Source organism: Ochotona princeps, chromosome 14 (assembly GCF_030435755.1).
Source record: "Ochotona princeps isolate mOchPri1 chromosome 14, mOchPri1.hap1, whole genome shotgun sequence".
NCBI lineage: Eukaryota > Metazoa > Chordata > Mammalia > Lagomorpha > Ochotonidae > Ochotona > Ochotona princeps.
The window spans coordinates 7,504,973-7,521,570 of record NC_080845.1 but is presented as its reverse complement, the minus strand read 5'-3'; the positions used below and the strand labels follow the sequence as shown (position 1 = coordinate 7,521,570).

Sequence of the window (16,598 nt, the reverse complement as noted above, 5' to 3'; positions counted from 1 at the left end):
ATTGGGCCTTTGTTAAGCATACCTTCTTTTTGTCTTCTTCCTGTGAACACCGAGGTCCCAATATTTCCTGCCAGTTTCTCCTTAAACCAGACTATCAGACTGTCTAGTGTGCGACCCCAGCTGTTGGGGGTCTGGCCCTCCCTTTATAAATAGTTCAATCTCTGCCCGTGCTTTTTCTTATCATTCCCCTGTTATTACCATGGGGAAAATACCCACCTTTTCTATGTGGCAGCTTTGTGGGGTATGGACATGCACTGGCATGCGCCCTGTTATTCCTTCTTCAGGAATGCAATTATTCCTATGGAATTTATTAGTTCCATCACTCCTCTGGACTTTAGGAATCACTCACGAGGGTGAACCTCAGCTCCTTTGAATTTTTTTTTTTAAAGATTTTTTTTTATTATTATTGGAAAGCCGGATATACAGAGAGGAGGAGAGACAGAGAGGAAGATCTTCCATCCGATGATTCACTCCCCAAGTGAGCCGCAACGGGCCGGTACACGCCAATCTGATGCCGGGAACCTGGAACCTCTTCCGGGTCTCCCACGCGGGTATAGGGTCCCAAAGCTTTGGACCATCCTCGACTGCTTTCCCAGGCCACAAGCAGGGAGCTGGATGGGAAGTGGAGCTGCCGGGATTAGAACCAGCGCCCATATGGGATCCCGGGGCTTTCAAGGCGAGGACTTTAGCCGCTAGGCCATGCCACCGGGCCCAAAAGCAGATTTTAAGCTTTGTGTCCACCTGTGTTATCCCCATGTTTCTCTCTCACATACAGGAAACGCCTCTGAAATGAATGACACCGAGTTCCAGTGCACCCTGACAGCGTGCTGGAATGGCTAGTGCGATGCTGCTGTTGTCATGCAGCTGCCCAGAATCCTGCCTGTGCATGTTGGGACTGACGGAGAGGCCTCTGTTGGCCTGATAAGGCATAAAAGACTTTGGGATAACGGCGACCATCGTAGCCAGTATGTCAGCAACTGCCACCACCAGCTACCGTGGTGACAGTGAACTAGGTCGCAGAACAGACTGCCAGTTATGGAACAACAGGACTTAACTGATGAACATGGGCGGGTGGACATGCTTACGCTTACGCTGCAACTGCGGGTTGACTTGTTGGCAGAGGAATAGCACATGCTGTGAGATATGGTCAGGGCCTCTTGTTCTCCCTTATGCCTTTATATAATATATGTTTCACCTGTGTAGTGCTATGTTCCCAAGCCCGGAAACTGCTATCTGCTTATTGCTACCATGTTAAAGATGCTCCTAGCCATGGAACAGGTTTACCTGCCTACCCAAGTATGGTTTGTGCATCTGCAGCAGGCACCGGGTTGAATGGCAGCCAGTGACGGGTAAGATGGACCGGGCACTGACCAACCTAAGACAGGGGCTCCGTCATGCTACGGAGATTCCCAATGACGGGTAAGGCTGATAACCTGAGAGTCCACAACCTAAGACAGGCGCATTTAAGTCTGCTTTAAAACAGAAAAGGGGGATCTGTTATGGGCTAAGGAGTTGAGCTAAAAGCACCTGGTCTAATGTGACTCATTGGCATCCTACTGTTCGGTTAAAGGGCTTGGGGGAAAGAGTATATAAGGAGTAATAAAGGGAGGCTTCGGAGAGACTTCCACCATCACTGGTCTGCTGTCGCTGCCTCATCCCCAGACCCTCTCCGTGTCCACGTTATTGGCTCTGCTGGCCACAGCACAGGATGGTTTCTTTTTAATCCTGATTAGGATTACTTTCTGCTGTGATCTTTTCCAGAAACATTCACTGGTCTCCCAACTCACTATATGACAAAGGACCAAACTTTTTAGCTGCCTACTCAAAGCAAGTTGGAATCAGATGCACCCTGTTTTGTGTGTTTACTCTGAATTTAGGGCCATGGGCTATGATGAGGGAAGTTTTAAGGATAGCTAGAGGTTTAAGCTATGGAATGGCTTTTTAATTCATTCTCTAGAGCTGAGTGTTCTGATTTAATTCCTTGAGTATACTTTTTTTGAAAAGCAGGGTGGACTATTTTTGTCATTTATACTGATTCTGTCTAGTACAGATAGTCTTTATAAATATGTAAGATTTAAACATCAGATGACAAATATTTTATTTGTGCTTTTTGAATGCTTTACCGCTTCATTAAACTTGTGAAAAGTTTAAACGATCCAAGTCTGAATGCTTGCATTTGGCAAATAAAAGATTATTAAACAATGTAAAAAACAACAACAACAACAACAACAACAACAACAAAAAAGACAAAGCCCCCGTACTTATCTCCAACTGAGTCACCTGATCCAGTGGCTTCAGACTGTGGGCAATGGCTCAAGGAAGCAATCACCTACTCATGTCTGCACAGGATATTACTGATGTCTCCTTCCTCCTCGTGTAATCCTTTAGGATAGCAAATCCAGACCGTGTGAAGAAGTTTCTAAACCAGCGGTGGGGAACCTTTGTTCTGCCAAGGATCATTTAAATATCTGTAGTTTCATTCACAGGCTATAGCAAATGATCAACATAAAAATTAGCCGGCTACAAATGTATTGAATTTCGAGTCTCCTACAGACCAAACGATTTCATAGGCCTTCCATATCCCACAGGCCAGACACTCTGCAACCCTGTACAACTGAGGTGTCCTGCAAACTCCAAGCCAGCAAGCCATCAGTCTGAACTCAAAGCAGGCCTGCAGAGTACTGAGACCTACCGGGCAGGACAAAGCACAAAGAGGGACTACAGCACTGGGTAAGCACACACAATCCAACTCACTACTGAGACAACTTTTCTTCACCATTAGGGTCATATGAACAAGACACTACAGATCAAATGCTACCTAAAGAAACCAATCTGGTTTTCCCACTGCAATCATGAAGTCATTTTTGATCAATGCTAATTCACTAAATGTAATGAGTTTTACTAGGCAGAATCTCAGCAGACCTAGAGATGCAGGACTGTCAGCCCTCTAGCATGACTCTGCAAAATGATAACATGTGCAAGACATCAAAACTAACTTGTAACATTACTGAAACATTTCTACAAGCTTGAAAATTAACGTAAAAGGTATATAATGAGGACCCAACACAGTAGCCTAGCAGCTAAAATCCTCAAAATCTTCGCCTTGCACGCACCAGGATCCCACGTGGGTGTCAGCTCATACACTGGTTGTTCCACTTCCCTGCCAGCTCCCTGTTTGTGACCTGGGAAAAAGCTGAGGACAGCCCAAAACCTTGGGACCCTGTATCCACTTGGGAGTCCTGGAAGAAGCTCCTGGCTCCTGGCTTCAGATTGGCTCAGCTTTGGCTGTTGCAGCCACTTGGGGAGTGAACCAGCAGATGGAAGATCTTTTTGTCTCTCCTATTCTCTGTAGTACAATCTCCCTTTCCAATAAAAATAACAAATAAATCTTAAAAAAAAAAAAGACATAATGAAAGCAAAATAACCTTTACACTGTCTAAAGCTATCAGATGAGAAGAGATAACAGTACTAGGATGGACATAAGAAATACATTTGAATAAAGCAATTCAAAACAGTTCTACAACTGCTGTGATATCTTCACTTTAGAATAATTACAAAGGCTCATTCACATGGCATCTGGGGGTTAAGTCGCCCTCCCCAACAAACGGAACATCTGCTCTACAAAAACCCGATCAGTCCTGCAACACAATGAAGAAGCAAAGTCTCAAACTGGCAACTTCCACACTATTCCAGGCAGCCGTTTTCCTGGTGTTTCCCTAGTCGTGGAGCCAAGACACCAAGACTAAAACAAACTCAGTACAGAGCAGCTGGAAAACGCCCCACCACACCCAATCAATGTGAGTTTATAACCTACACAATTTGACTAGGAAACTTAACACATACATTAGACACTGAAAATCCATAGGCCCCTAAGGCAATTCTGTCACTGAAAATAATTTCTAACACACCAAGGTGAACAGCTTGCTTGGAAAGATGAACTGCTAGTTACAGGCCAGCCAGGAGCAGATGCCTTGTAAACCCACCGCATCATGGGAAGCGGGGCAGGATCCAATACGGGCGCTGCTTTGTGTCCCAGCTGCTCTACTTCCCGTCTGGCTGGCTCCCTGCTTATGGACTGGGAAAGCAGTGGAAGATGGCCCAAGGGGGGATGGCCTCTGGGGGACCCAAAGAAGCTCCTGATTCCCGGCTTCGGATAGGCCCAGCTCCAGCAATTGCGGCCACTTGGGGAATGAACCAGCGGATGGAAGAGCTTTCTGTCTCCTCTCTGTTGATCTGACTTTCTAAAGAAAATGGACAAATCTTTAAATATATATAGATAGATAGATACACACACACACAGTGTAGCAGGGATTGGAGACAATTCACAGGGGAGAAGATGGAGATTTCCAGAGGAAACACCTACGAGCTCCCAGGTTTAATGGCCACTCCAGATGGAAAAAGAAAACCAAGCCTGTACCAGGACTGCGGCGAGGTAAGACCTCCACCCGAGGCTCCTTGCTGCCTCGAAGGCATCTCCACTCCAATCTCACCTTCTGGGTGAAAGCTACCCACTCTCCACCTAACACCTTTCTATTTCACACTGTAAGCTGCCAGCTGCCCCTTCCCCCACATCCCCTTATCCAACATACATCTTTTTAACTCCCACCTTCAGTTAACTATAAATTCAAAGTTAAACAATGAGTAATACAGAGTTCTCACACGCTCTTGACCCAGCCTCCTTCAAGGCACGCTCTTGTGCAACTACAGTACAAGATTACCAACATTAACTTTGCTCACCAACTACTCCTTTCTACACACTGCATTTTTTTACAGCCCTTGCTCAGCCTGTTCGGTGCCACTAAAACACAAACTTCCAGCAGGCAGGTATCTCATCTACATTCTTTTCATGCTGTACCCCATGCACCCAGTACTTATGTGCTCAAGAACCAAAGCAGGGCCCAGCACAGGAGCCTAGCAGCTAAAGTTCTCGCCTTGCACCCGCAGGGATCCCATATGGGCACCAGTTCTAATCCCGGCAGTTCCACTTCCCATCCAGCTCCCTGCATGCACCTGGGAAGCGACAGAGGACAGCACAAAGCCTTGAGTTCCTGCACCCACGTGGGACACCCGGAGGAAGTTCCAGGCTCCTGGCTTTGGATCGGCGCAGCACCGGCCGTCACTTGGGGAGTGAATCATCGGACAGAAGATCTTCCTCTCTGTCTCTCCTCCTCTCTGTATATTTGCCTTTCCAATAAGAATAAATAAATCTTTAAAATAAAATAAATCTTTAAAAAAAAAAGGGAGGCCATCTTGGAAAACAGGAGTCCTGACGTGTCAGGGACATTGCAGACTCACCCATGGTGACATAAGGCAGCTTATCAGTTGATCCATGAGGGTAGATGCTGTACAGGTGAGGTCCAGTGATGTCCACGCCCCCTAAAACCAGGGCTGCACCAATGTAACCTTGGTACCTGGTGATTAAAGAATGTACAAGAAATATTAAACTAATTGTTTTGCCCATCTTCCTGTAGTGCTTGAACCTTTTTACCCTAATTATGTCAAGGTTGCAAAAAAAATTAATTAATTAAAAAAAAAAGAATGTACAAGAAAAACACATGAGTAGACCTAACACTCCTGTCACCTGACCCCAAGACGCAGGGGTCTCACAACAAGTACCATTTCTGACACTGTTTCATTAAGGGCATCATGTTTAGAGGACAACAGGGGAAGACAGGGCCCAGCGTGGCAGCCTAGTGGGTAAAGTCCTTGCCTTGCACACACCAGGATCCCATATGGGCACCAGTTCTAATCCCAGCAGCCCTGGTTCCCATCCAGCTCCCTGCCTGTGGCCTGCCCAAAGCCTTGGGACCCTGCGCCCATGCATGGGAGACCCAGAAGAAGCTCCTGGCTTCGGACTCGCTTTGCTCCAGCTATTGTGAAAGCTTGGGGAGTGAATCAGCAACCAGAGATCTTCCTGTCTCTCCTTTCCTCCTCCCTGTATCCCTGAGTTTTCAATAAAAATAAATAAATCTTTAAAAAAAAGAAAAAAGGCAGGGGGAGATATTCATTGGCCAAACATTATCAGCCAAAATGAACCGCGAGCTGTATGAGGCACTCCATGCAACTCGCTTCAGCTGAGTCTCACAGTCCTAAAAACAGGCTGCTGCTAGTCCTGTTTCAAAGAGCACAGCCTCAGAATTAATTACACAAGGCCAGGAAGATTCAGTATTTCAAACTGGTCATACGGGGCCCAGCGGCGTGGCCTAGTGGCTAAAGTCCTTGCCTTGAATGCCCCGGGATCCCATATGGGCGCCGGTTCTAATCCCAGCAGCTCCACTTCCATCTAGCTCCGTTTGTGGCCTGGGAAAGCAGTCGAGGATGGCCCAAAGCTTTGGGACCCTGCACCCGCGTGGGAGACCCGGAAGAGGTTCCAGGTTCCCGGCTTTAGATTGGCACAGCACTGACTGTTGCGGCTCACTTGGGGAGTGAATCATCGGACGGAAGATCTTACTCTGTCTCTCCTCCTCTCTGTATATCTGACTTTGTAATAAAAATAAATAAATCTTCAAAAAAATAATAATAATAATAATAAACAAATTGGTCATAGAATATCTTCCTAATAGCTTAGAGGCCTTAAAATGGAAACTAAGGGCCAGTACTGTGGCATAGCTGGTGAAGCTCCCACCTGTAGTAGCAGCATCCCACACTGGGACAGGTTCAAGACTTCCAAACCAGCTCCCTGCCCATGAGCCTGCCTGGGAAAGCACAGCAAGACAGCCCAAGTGCCTGGGTCCCTGCACCCATGTGAGGGAGCCAGAAACCCCAGGCTCCTGGCTTCAGACGGGCCGGCTCCAGCCAGTGCGGGTATCGGGAGTGAGCCAGTGATGAAGACCACAGTGTTTCCATCTCTCACTAACTTTGCCTTTCAGATAAACAAATACATGAAAAGGAGAAATCACCATTAATGTTCAGAAATTATTTAAATTGTAAAGCATTCACAGAATGAAATGCTGTGGTATCACCAAAAACTGGACCACTGACCAATGGTTTACAAACTTTCCGAGGCCACAGGCCCCTTAAAAGCACTGATTAGAACATGGATCCCGAGGGACCAGTACCATGGCACAGTGAACTAAGCTGCTATTTGCAAGGCTGGCATCTCATAGTAGAGCACCAGTTCAAACCCTGGCTCCTTGATTTCCTGATCAGTTTCTTGCAAATGCACGTAGGAAGCCGTGAAAGATGTTCCACACGCTTAGGTCTCCACCACCCAGGTGGCACAGAGATAGCATGCCCGGCCTGTCGCTTCAGCCTGGCCCCAACGTGGCTGTCACCATCATTTGGATAGTGAATCAGCAAGATCTCTCTCTGCCAATCAAATAAACAAATCTTTACAAGGAAAAAAAAAAGGTTGAAGGACTCTCTTCCCCCCAAGAAGAGGTACGTAACAGAGTCTTGCTGCATCAGGAGGCTGAGGTCTCTGGAACCACTCTGCGGACTAAAGGGAAGGGCTCCTGCAGTGACAAGGACAAAACGCACAATGCACTGTGACCAGGGAAGCTACAAAATAGCATTTATGATAGCAGCCCATCCTTCTAAATACACAAACATAAGAACAGGGGAAGATTTATTTTATTTTTATTGCAAAGTCAGATATACAGAAAGGAGAGACAGAAAGATCTTCTGTCCAATGATTCACTCCCCAAGCTGCCACAACAGCCGGAGCTGAGCTGATCCGAAGTCAGGAGCCCGGAGCCTCTTTGGGTCTCCCACAAGGGTGCAGGGTCCCAAGGCTTCGGGCCGTCCTGAACTGCTTTCTCAGGCCATAACAGGAAGCTGGATGGGAAACAGGGCCACCAGGACTGGAACCGGTGCCCATATGGGATCCCAGCACTTGCAAGGCCAGGACTTTAGTCGCTAGGCCACGCCGCAGGGCCCTCTGGTTTAATTTTAAATGTTACTCTCAAAACCAATAAAACTCAACTTTTACAAAGAAAGTTAAAATGATGAACCAGGAGAAAAGAAAATTTAGACTTCTTACAAAAACAAAAATAAAATAAAAACACACACACATACACAAAAGAAAATTTAGACCTCGTAGAGCATTCCAAAATGACTAACAGAAACAGGACTACTTTGCTAGAGGTTCTGAATAACATGGCAAGCAATCTTGTATTCAGTTATCCAAGTTTAAACACTGCTTCATCTGTAATGCATTGAACAAGCCACCAGATGGAGCATTGCATTTAAAATTAAAATGCCTTGAGAATTCTCACCAGATGTGCTTTTAACAAGTTCCTACACTGTACACGAAGAATTTACTTGCTTGACAACAGTTCTCCCAGACCGGGATGATTTTACAGCAGGAGTGGTGAAACCACTGATGTAACGGACACTGGACTGCCCTTCCTACCAGGCTATACAACTGATGGCCCAGAACCATGCCAGCCAGGGAAGTGGGCCTGCCAATTCTCAGGGAACCAAGGGAGACAAAGTGAGCTGGGCAGGGGCCTGTTACTTCCAGGGCACATGCTCCCACTTCCGGGAACATGGCCAGCAATCAATGCCAGAGGACTACAAGTAACCCCAGCAGCTTCCAACATTTTTTTCAAAAGAAACTGGAAATTGGGCCCAGCACAGTAGCCTAGTGGCTAAATCCTCACCTTGTATCCACCAGGATCCCATATGCCCATCCAGCTCCCTACTTGTGGCCTGGAAAATCAGTGGAGGACAGACCAAAGCCTTGGGGACCCTGCACCCGCACAGGAGACCAAGAGGGAGCACCTGGCTCTTGGCTTCAGATCAGCTCAGCTCCAGCCATTGTGGCCAATTAGGGAGTGAGTCAGCAGATGGAAGATCTTTCTGTCTCTCCTTATCTCTGATCAGCCTTTACAACAAAAATAAATAAATTTTTAAAACAAAAAAAGATAAAGCTCCCAAAATTCAAATGCACCATCAAATGCCTTATGAACTTAAGGGGCCAGCACTGTGGTTCAGCACATTAGACCATGGCTTGTGACTGCGGCAGCCCATCAGCACAGTGGTTTAAGGCCCTGCTGCTCTGCTTCCTTCTAACACCCCCGAGAAGGCAGTGGATGACGGCCTCAATGCTGCGTCCCTGATACCGGAAGGGGAGTCCAGGGTGGATGACAGCCTAGGTGCCAGGACCCATCACCCACGGGGGGTACAAAGTGGAACTCCTGGCTCCTGACTTTCTCCTTGCCCAGCAAGTCACCCATGAGGAGATTTTACCCTCTTTTCCTCTTCTCCTGTCATGCAAGTCTATAAAAAACAAAAACTTACAAAAATCATAATGGCATTTTAGTAACAGCTGACTTTCCAGAATAAGATGCGTAGGACGCCAGCAGGCGCCCCAGGTCCCCGCAGCCAAGGCCTCACCTGAACAGCATCTGCTTCAGCATCCGGTTGGCCGTCACGACTCGGGGGAGGCGGCCCGTGGAGAGGGAGTGCAGCTCCAGGTTGGAAGAAATGAGCTGGGTGGTCATGTCTGTGTCCGCAGCTGTCCCAGCACCACAGCAACTGAAAAACACAACCAGGAACTTTGCTGACATTCAACTAGCAGAGGGCTCAATGAGAGCAGCACTCCTGGGTAATGACCAGAGCTCAGCAGCACAGGGACAGGTGTGAGGCCCAGCTGTACGGCAACCACGCTGGCCAACGCTAAGTAAACAGCGAGCTTGGAGTGTGCATCCGACGACGTACTGAAGTGCTCCCTGTGGCCCAGTGGGGTGTCCCCAGTCACTGCTCCCTGTGCCTCTAACACAGTAGGCATTTCACTAATCCTACAAATGCATCCACATTCCATAAAAGGACATCATGTGCTAGAAACTTTGCAATTTAAGATCGACCAAGTGTCCACGACCAGTGGACTCAGCACTAAGTACTCAGAACAGAAAACGTAACACAGTCTGGTGCTTGAAGCTGAGCAGCAAAGACAAAGGCAGACAAAAACTGTAGCACAGCACATATTACAGTGCATCAGCACATACAAATCAGCTGGAGAAGCTAATCATTAACTCTGATCATTAAGAAAAGGTTTGAGGTCCAACACAGTAGCCTAACAAATAAAGTCCTCACCTTGCACACCCAGGATTCCATACAGGAGCCGGTTCTAATCCTGGAAGCCCTGCTTCCCATCCAGCTCCCTGCTTGTGGCCTGGGAAAGCAGCTGAGGATGGCCCAAAGCCTTGGGACCCTGCACCCGCGTGGGAAACCAGGAAGAAGTTCCTGGCCCCTGGCTTCAGATCAGCGCAGCTCGGGTCGCTGTGGCCTTTGGGGAGTGAAATCATCGGACAGAAGAACTTTCTCTCTGCTTCTCCTCCTCTCTGTTTATCTGACTTTCCAATAAAAATAAAAATAAACCTTTTAAAAAAGAGAGAAGGTTTCCTGGGCCCAGTGCAATGCCTCAATGGCTAAGTCCTCACCTTGCAAGCACCAGGATACCTTATGGGCGCCGATTCTATTCCCAGCTGCTCCACTTTCCATCCAGTCCCCTGCCTGTCGCCTGCAAAAGCAGCAGAGGACAGCCCAAAGGCTCGGGACGCTGCACCCATGTGAGAGTTCCAGAGGAGGCTCCTGGCTGCTGGCTGACTGTGGCAGCCACATGAGGAGTGAACCAGCAGACCCAAGATCTCTTTCCCTCTCTCTGTAAATCTAATCTGCCTTTCCAGTAAAAATGACAAGTAAATCTTTAAAAAATAAATAAGGGGGGGTTTCCTATGAGCCGAACCTGTACTTGCTAGCAGAGACAGGGCGTTTCTAAGCACAGAGGCCACTGTACAGCGAGACGATGAACACAGTTCGGGTGCACCTGCAGCACGGGGGGAGAGAGGCTCTCTGGGAGATGCTGCGAGGCCTGAATGGCACACTACAAGGCTGGGATTCATCCTGAAGTAGTGTGGAACTGTGAAAAGCGTCTTGACAAACTTTCAAAGAAGAAACAGACACAATCAGATTCAAGTGTTTGAAGACTAAGGCAGAGGAGAACAGGACCACGGAGAAGAGACCAAAGGCCCATCCCTGTGATGGCCCCTTGACAAAGCAGCTGCTGAACTAAGGCCCTGCAAGGGAAGGACAGCAGGGGACTTATGTGAGACGTGCAGAGGCCCAGCACTGTGGCCCAGCGTGCTGGGCGGTGGTCTGCAACAACGCCATCCTATATGGGTGCTGGTTCGAGTCCTGGCTGCTCCACTTCCCTCCCAACTCCCTGATAATGTGCCAGATGGGAGACCAGGTGGAGCTCCAGGCTCCTGGCTTCAACCTGAACCAGCCCTGACCACTGCGATTATTTGAGGAGTGAGCCAGCAGATGGTCTTTTTCTGTCTCTCCCTCTCTAACTCTGCCTCTCAAATAAATATTAAATAACTCGTACGAAAAAAGAGAGAGAGGTACAGAGAACGCAAAAGGCGATCAGAGGCTGCACGGTGAACGACTCGCTGGGATGACAGGTGGACGGAACCACCACTCCAGGGAGAGGCGATACAGGCTCAGCAGGTTCGGGGGAAGGCCACACCAGGTTTGATAAGAACTACTCCCAACCACCCATACTTACTAAATATTAGGAGAAATGAAGTGGATTTTCGAACAGTTCTTGTCAGCGACCACCATGCCTTCAGTTGCCCGTGTATCCGCTCCAAGGACTATACCATCCTAGCACAAAGGGGACAGGAAAACCTTCTTCAACGGTTTCTGCAACTACAGAGCACAGCTCTCTATTCCCGGTCGGCCAAAGCCCTGATCCCTCGGACGAGGGAATGGGCAGGCGCGGGCGGTCAGCTCCTGGACCCACCCCAGGGTTCCACACCTTCGTCTGCCTGCCCCACACCCTCCTGCACCAGGCTCACCAGGACACCCCAGCGTGCCGCCTGACAACACTGGACGCCCCTGGAGCTGAGGGAGGCCCCGTGCACCTGCTCCGCGCCCACTCACCTTGTACACCACGCCCGCGATGGTCGTGCCCGTCTTCCGGGCCTTGGGAAGCTTGTAGCCCTTCTGGGCGAAGTCGGCTTCCAGGACGGCATTCCTGCGAGAAAGCGGGCGAGGGTGGGATCTGGAGGCAGGGCGCGAGGACAACACGGGCCGGCGGCGGCACGAACCGGAGCCCGTCCCCGCAGACACCCGGAGAGAGGAGGGGTCCCCACCGGCCCCGGGCGAGGACGGACCCGGCAACCTGCGGGAAAGCCAGGCGCGGGTCCCCCATTCCCCCTGAGTCACGCGGGCCTCGCCAGCTCCCCTCCGCCCAGGCTCCCCGGAACCAGGCCGCGCGGCCCAGCTCCGACCTTTGCACCGCAGCGCCACTCCCGCCCCGAACGCTGTCCCGGACGTGGCCGCACCTGCGACAGTTTTCGAAAGAGAAACCTCCCACCGGTGCCTCATACACCGACACAGCCGCCATCGTTCCCAGGAAAGCACTTCCGGGCCAGAGAGCTCCGCCCACGAAAGGAGCTGCCCGTTTCCGGCGACCTCCTGCCAGCGCAGGGGCGGGGCCGATTGCGCGCGAGACCGAAGGAGCCTGCGAGTTTCCGTGTCCTAGAGAGGCCAGGAGCTCCTTGGAGTCGAGCGCCTCCAAGGGCAAGAAGGAGAAACTGCGTCCAAGACGCCGGCCTGGGAAGGAAGGACTGGTCCAAGGTGGAGGCGCCTGCGACCTGTTTTCCTGTAGTCAGAACCGGGCTGTTTCTCCCGAGACGTGCTTGACACGTTGGAAATCAGCCACACCTGAGTCCCGGGCACAGCCCCTGCGTCTCCTTGCCTTCAGCGGGGAAACCACGCGAGCGCCCAGCAGCTGCCAAATGGGCAAACAGAACGTAGCCTGTGCAGACAGTGGGGTATCACAACCCAACAAGACGCTCCAGCAGGGAGCCCCAGGGAGAGACGCAGACGCGTGTGGGAGAGCGGCTGTGGGCGGCTGGATTCCCGGCCCTGCCTGTGGGTGACATCGCAGCACCCCGGCCGACCCTCAGCGTGTCACCTCATGGCAGACCCTGGCCCGTGGACCCTGGACCCTAGACCGTGGACTCTGGGCCCTGGACTGTGGACCCTGGGCCCTGGACTGTGGACCCTGAACCCTGGGCCCTAGACGCTGGACCGTGGACCCTGGGCCCTGAACCCTGGACCCTGGGCCCTGGACTGTGGACCTTGAACCCTGGACCATGGATCATGGACCCTGGGCCCTAGACGCTGGACCGTGGACCCTGGACCCTGGACCGTGGACCCTGAGCCCTGGGCCCTAGACCCTGGCAGAGACCTTAGGGGCCTACCCAGCCCTGCGGTTCCCTGTGCAGAGGCGCAGGTCACAAGGAGTCACTGGCCAAGCACCCTCCCCCCGGGGAGGAGAGGACGCCCCCCAAAGACTCCCCAGGCCCACGGGACACGTCTGTTCCTCACCCGGACTTAGGGTGTGGTGGAGGAACTGACAAGGTGGTGTTTCCTACTCTCTCTCTCTCTCTCTCTCTCTCTCTCTCTCTCTCTCTCTCTATATATATATATATATATATATATATAATTTATTTTTATTGCGAAGTCAGATATATAGAGAGGAGGGGAAAAACAGAGAGGAAGATCTTCCGTCCAATGATTCACTCCCCAAGTGACTGCAACGTCTAGAGCTGAGTTGATCCGAAGCCAGGAGCCAGGAATTTCCTCCAGGTCTCCCACACGAGTACAGGGTCCCAAGGCTTTGGCCGTCCTCGACTGCTTTCCCAGGCCACAAGCAGGGAGCTGGGTGGGAAGTGGAGCCGCCTGGATTAAACCCGGGGCCCATATGGGATCCCAGCACTTGTAAGGCAAGGACTTTAGCCACTAGGCCACCACACCAGGCCCCCTTTTCCTCTTCCTCTTCCTCCGGCCTCTGGAGTGGCCCGGCAAAGGCGGCCTGAGCCCAGCAGAGGGCGACCGAGAGCCTCGCGGAGACCTGGCCGGAGGACGCGCTGAGTCCGCCGGACAGACGGGCAGCAGCGGAGCGTGCGAGGGCAGCTCGGGGCCTTCTCAGCACCCCCTGTCCCGCGTGGCTCCGTCCCCGCGGCTGCAGCCCAACCCAGGGTGCCTCTCCAGAGCCTGGACCTCGCCCCACGGATCCCCTACCAGAGCGGAGGTTTGGGCACCGTCCCCACAAGCCACTGCTTCTGCTCTGGGCTTGGCTGTGTGACGTAAGCGTCGCCATCAGAGCCCTGGGTGCCTCAGTTCCCCAGTAACACAACAGCAATCCCTGAGTTCCTCACATGTCTCAACAGAGGGTCTCGTGCACCTGCTAGACCTCCAGGCTGTACCCAACGCTGGGAAAGCAAATATGCTGGGAGGGACAGACTAGGGGACCGCTGGCCAGCAGTCCCTGCCCACCAGGCCTGGTCTGCCTCACTGAACAGGTTGAGGCCTCCAAGCCCCAAAGGGCCAAGGTCACAGCTCCAGGCCACACAGCTGAGAAGCAGCAAAATCAAGTACTTGGGTCCCTGCCCCACCTGTTGCCACCTGCATCGGAGACGCAGACGGAGTTTCTGAATCCTGGCTTCTTCAGCATGGCCCAGCCCCAGCAGGTGTCAGATCTCTCTCTCTCTCTCTCTCTCTCTCTCTCTCTCTCTCTCTCTCTTGCTCTTTCCAGTAAATTAATTAAATATTAACAAATGGGAGAGATCATTCCAGATCTGCCCTTACTTCATGTGCATTCATAGCATGCATCTCAGACTGTAACACAGTTCATGCATACATGTATGTATGCATTCATTCAGTACATGTTAAGTCTGTCCTGGTGCCAGGCTTGGGACCAGCTCTGTGCCAGATCACAGCATGGTCAGGAGCCTCTGTGCCACTCAAGTGCCCTGAGGGAGCACAGGCCGGAGCACAGTGATGGAAAGGGCCTTCGTCTCCTCAGGCAGCAGGGGAACAGAGGAGGGTCCACACTGAGAAGGGAGACCAGAAGGTTCGGCCAGGCGTGTCCCCGTCATCCCCAAGGATTTTTCAAAGGGCCCAGCCAGCAGCGCCTCCCACCCCGTCCAACCTGCAAGCTGCCAGGTAGCCGGCATGGACCAAGACTCAAGAAGTCCCCTCGAGCACCCACCCCATCCTATTAAGACACACAGCCACAAGAAGATTTGGCCATCTTCCCAGCGCAGGGAACCGCTGCCCGTGATGCTCCTTGTTGCTACAGCAACTAGGCCCTTGTTTTTCCTTCTTCATAAATAAGCTATAAATAGACAGGGCCAACCTGGGTGCCTGCCTTTGCATGAATTAGAGCAGCTGCTCCCGGCTGCAGGACCCCGGACCCAGCGCGGCTGCAGCAGGAGGGGCCCAGCGCCCTGCTCCCGCTCCACGGATGCCGTGTGCCTCCCCATCCAGCTCCAAGACACCCCACTCCTTCTTCGCGGATCCCAGTGGCTGTGAGAGGCCTGGGCTGGCTGGCTGGAAGACATTGAATTTGTATGCCCAGCTGACCGTGAGCAGAGCCAGGGAGCCCTTCCTGCTTCCTACCCAACCTGGCACACACCAGAAGGAAGCAGGAACAGCCCCAGTGTGTGCCCTCCGGGTCCCGTCAGCTCCGTAGCATCGAGTCGTGGAGAGTTCACTGTGTGTACCGAGGAACCCCACTGAGGGCTGTAGGACCATGACCCCTCACCTCTGACACCCTTCCAGGGTGCGGGAGGAGAGAGGGTATCTCCCCTGTGGCAGGTGGGAACTCTCACCCCAGAAGGGGGCACTGCCCAAGGGGCAACAGCACTTGAATCTGAACCCAAGCCATCTTATCCAAGGCTCCTGGTTTTCTGATATTATTTCATTTATTTATTTGAAAGGGAGAGAGCAAGCATCATAGAGACAGAGAAAGATCTTATACCCTCTGATTCACTCCACAAATGCCCACAGTAGCAGCAGACACGGGGACACGGAGCAGCAAGAATGGTGAGGTGGTCAGGACCCCAGGGTGTAGGGTCCCAGGGAGCAGGGACCACGGGCTAGCACAGAAGCTGGGCACTCGGGGGTGGGGAGTGGCACAGAAGTTTCTTAAGCTACAGGCAACCTCACTACACCTGCAAGAACAAAACGCCTGCTCGGACAAAGGGAGCTGGGGCCAACCATGTTGCCTACGGTCCCAGCATCCTGGGGGTCCCCGAGCCACAGCTGGCAGGTGTTTCCCCATCAAACCCCACTACAGCCATCCTTGAACATGTCCCTGCCCCTCACACATCCAGGGGTGTCCTCTCCTCCAGGGTGCTGACCCATCTCATCCTGCCGTGGCTGGGTCGGTGCTTCCCCAGACATCCTTTTAGCAAGTCCCAAGCCAGGTGCAGGCTGCCCTCCAGGGAAACAGCCACAGTAGGCTGGGGAAAGGATCAGAATGTTCTGGAAGCAACTGCTCAGGGCGCCCAAAGATCTCAGGGGAGATGGACGCACTGCTCTGTGGGAGGAAGAGGGACAACAAATGCAAAGCCCGAGTGGATAACGTTGCACAAATGCCGCTTAGTAAAGTGGAGAGAGAAGCTTAAAGTGCAACGAGTCAGCTGTTACATAAAGTACTTGTATTCTTTTTTTTTTTAAGATGTATTTATGTGAAGAGCAGAGTTAGAAAGAGGGAGATTGTTTTTCCATTCACTGTTTTGCTCCCCAAAATGTTCATAATGTCTGGGGAAGCCAGGAGCCCGGAACTCCAGCTG

General features: G+C 51.6%; 1 protein-coding gene across 1 annotated transcript in view; it reads right to left on the bottom strand.

The window, feature by feature from the left end:
- The window catches only part of PSMB7 (proteasome 20S subunit beta 7), a 59,048-nt gene extending 46,597 nt beyond the window's left edge, over positions 1 to 12,451 (bottom strand). The window contains exons 1-5 of the mRNA XM_004593583.3: positions 12,294 to 12,451; positions 11,890 to 11,983; positions 11,513 to 11,610; positions 9,340 to 9,480; positions 5,296 to 5,411 (exon numbers count right to left, since the gene is read on the bottom strand). Of these exons, the coding sequence (XP_004593640.1) occupies positions 5,296 to 5,411; positions 9,340 to 9,480; positions 11,513 to 11,610; positions 11,890 to 11,983; positions 12,294 to 12,355 (511 nt within the window). The 5' untranslated portion in view covers positions 12,356 to 12,451. The remainder of the gene's footprint in view (positions 1 to 5,295; positions 5,412 to 9,339; positions 9,481 to 11,512; positions 11,611 to 11,889; positions 11,984 to 12,293) is intronic.
- Positions 12,452 to 16,598: the final 4,147 nt, after the last annotated feature.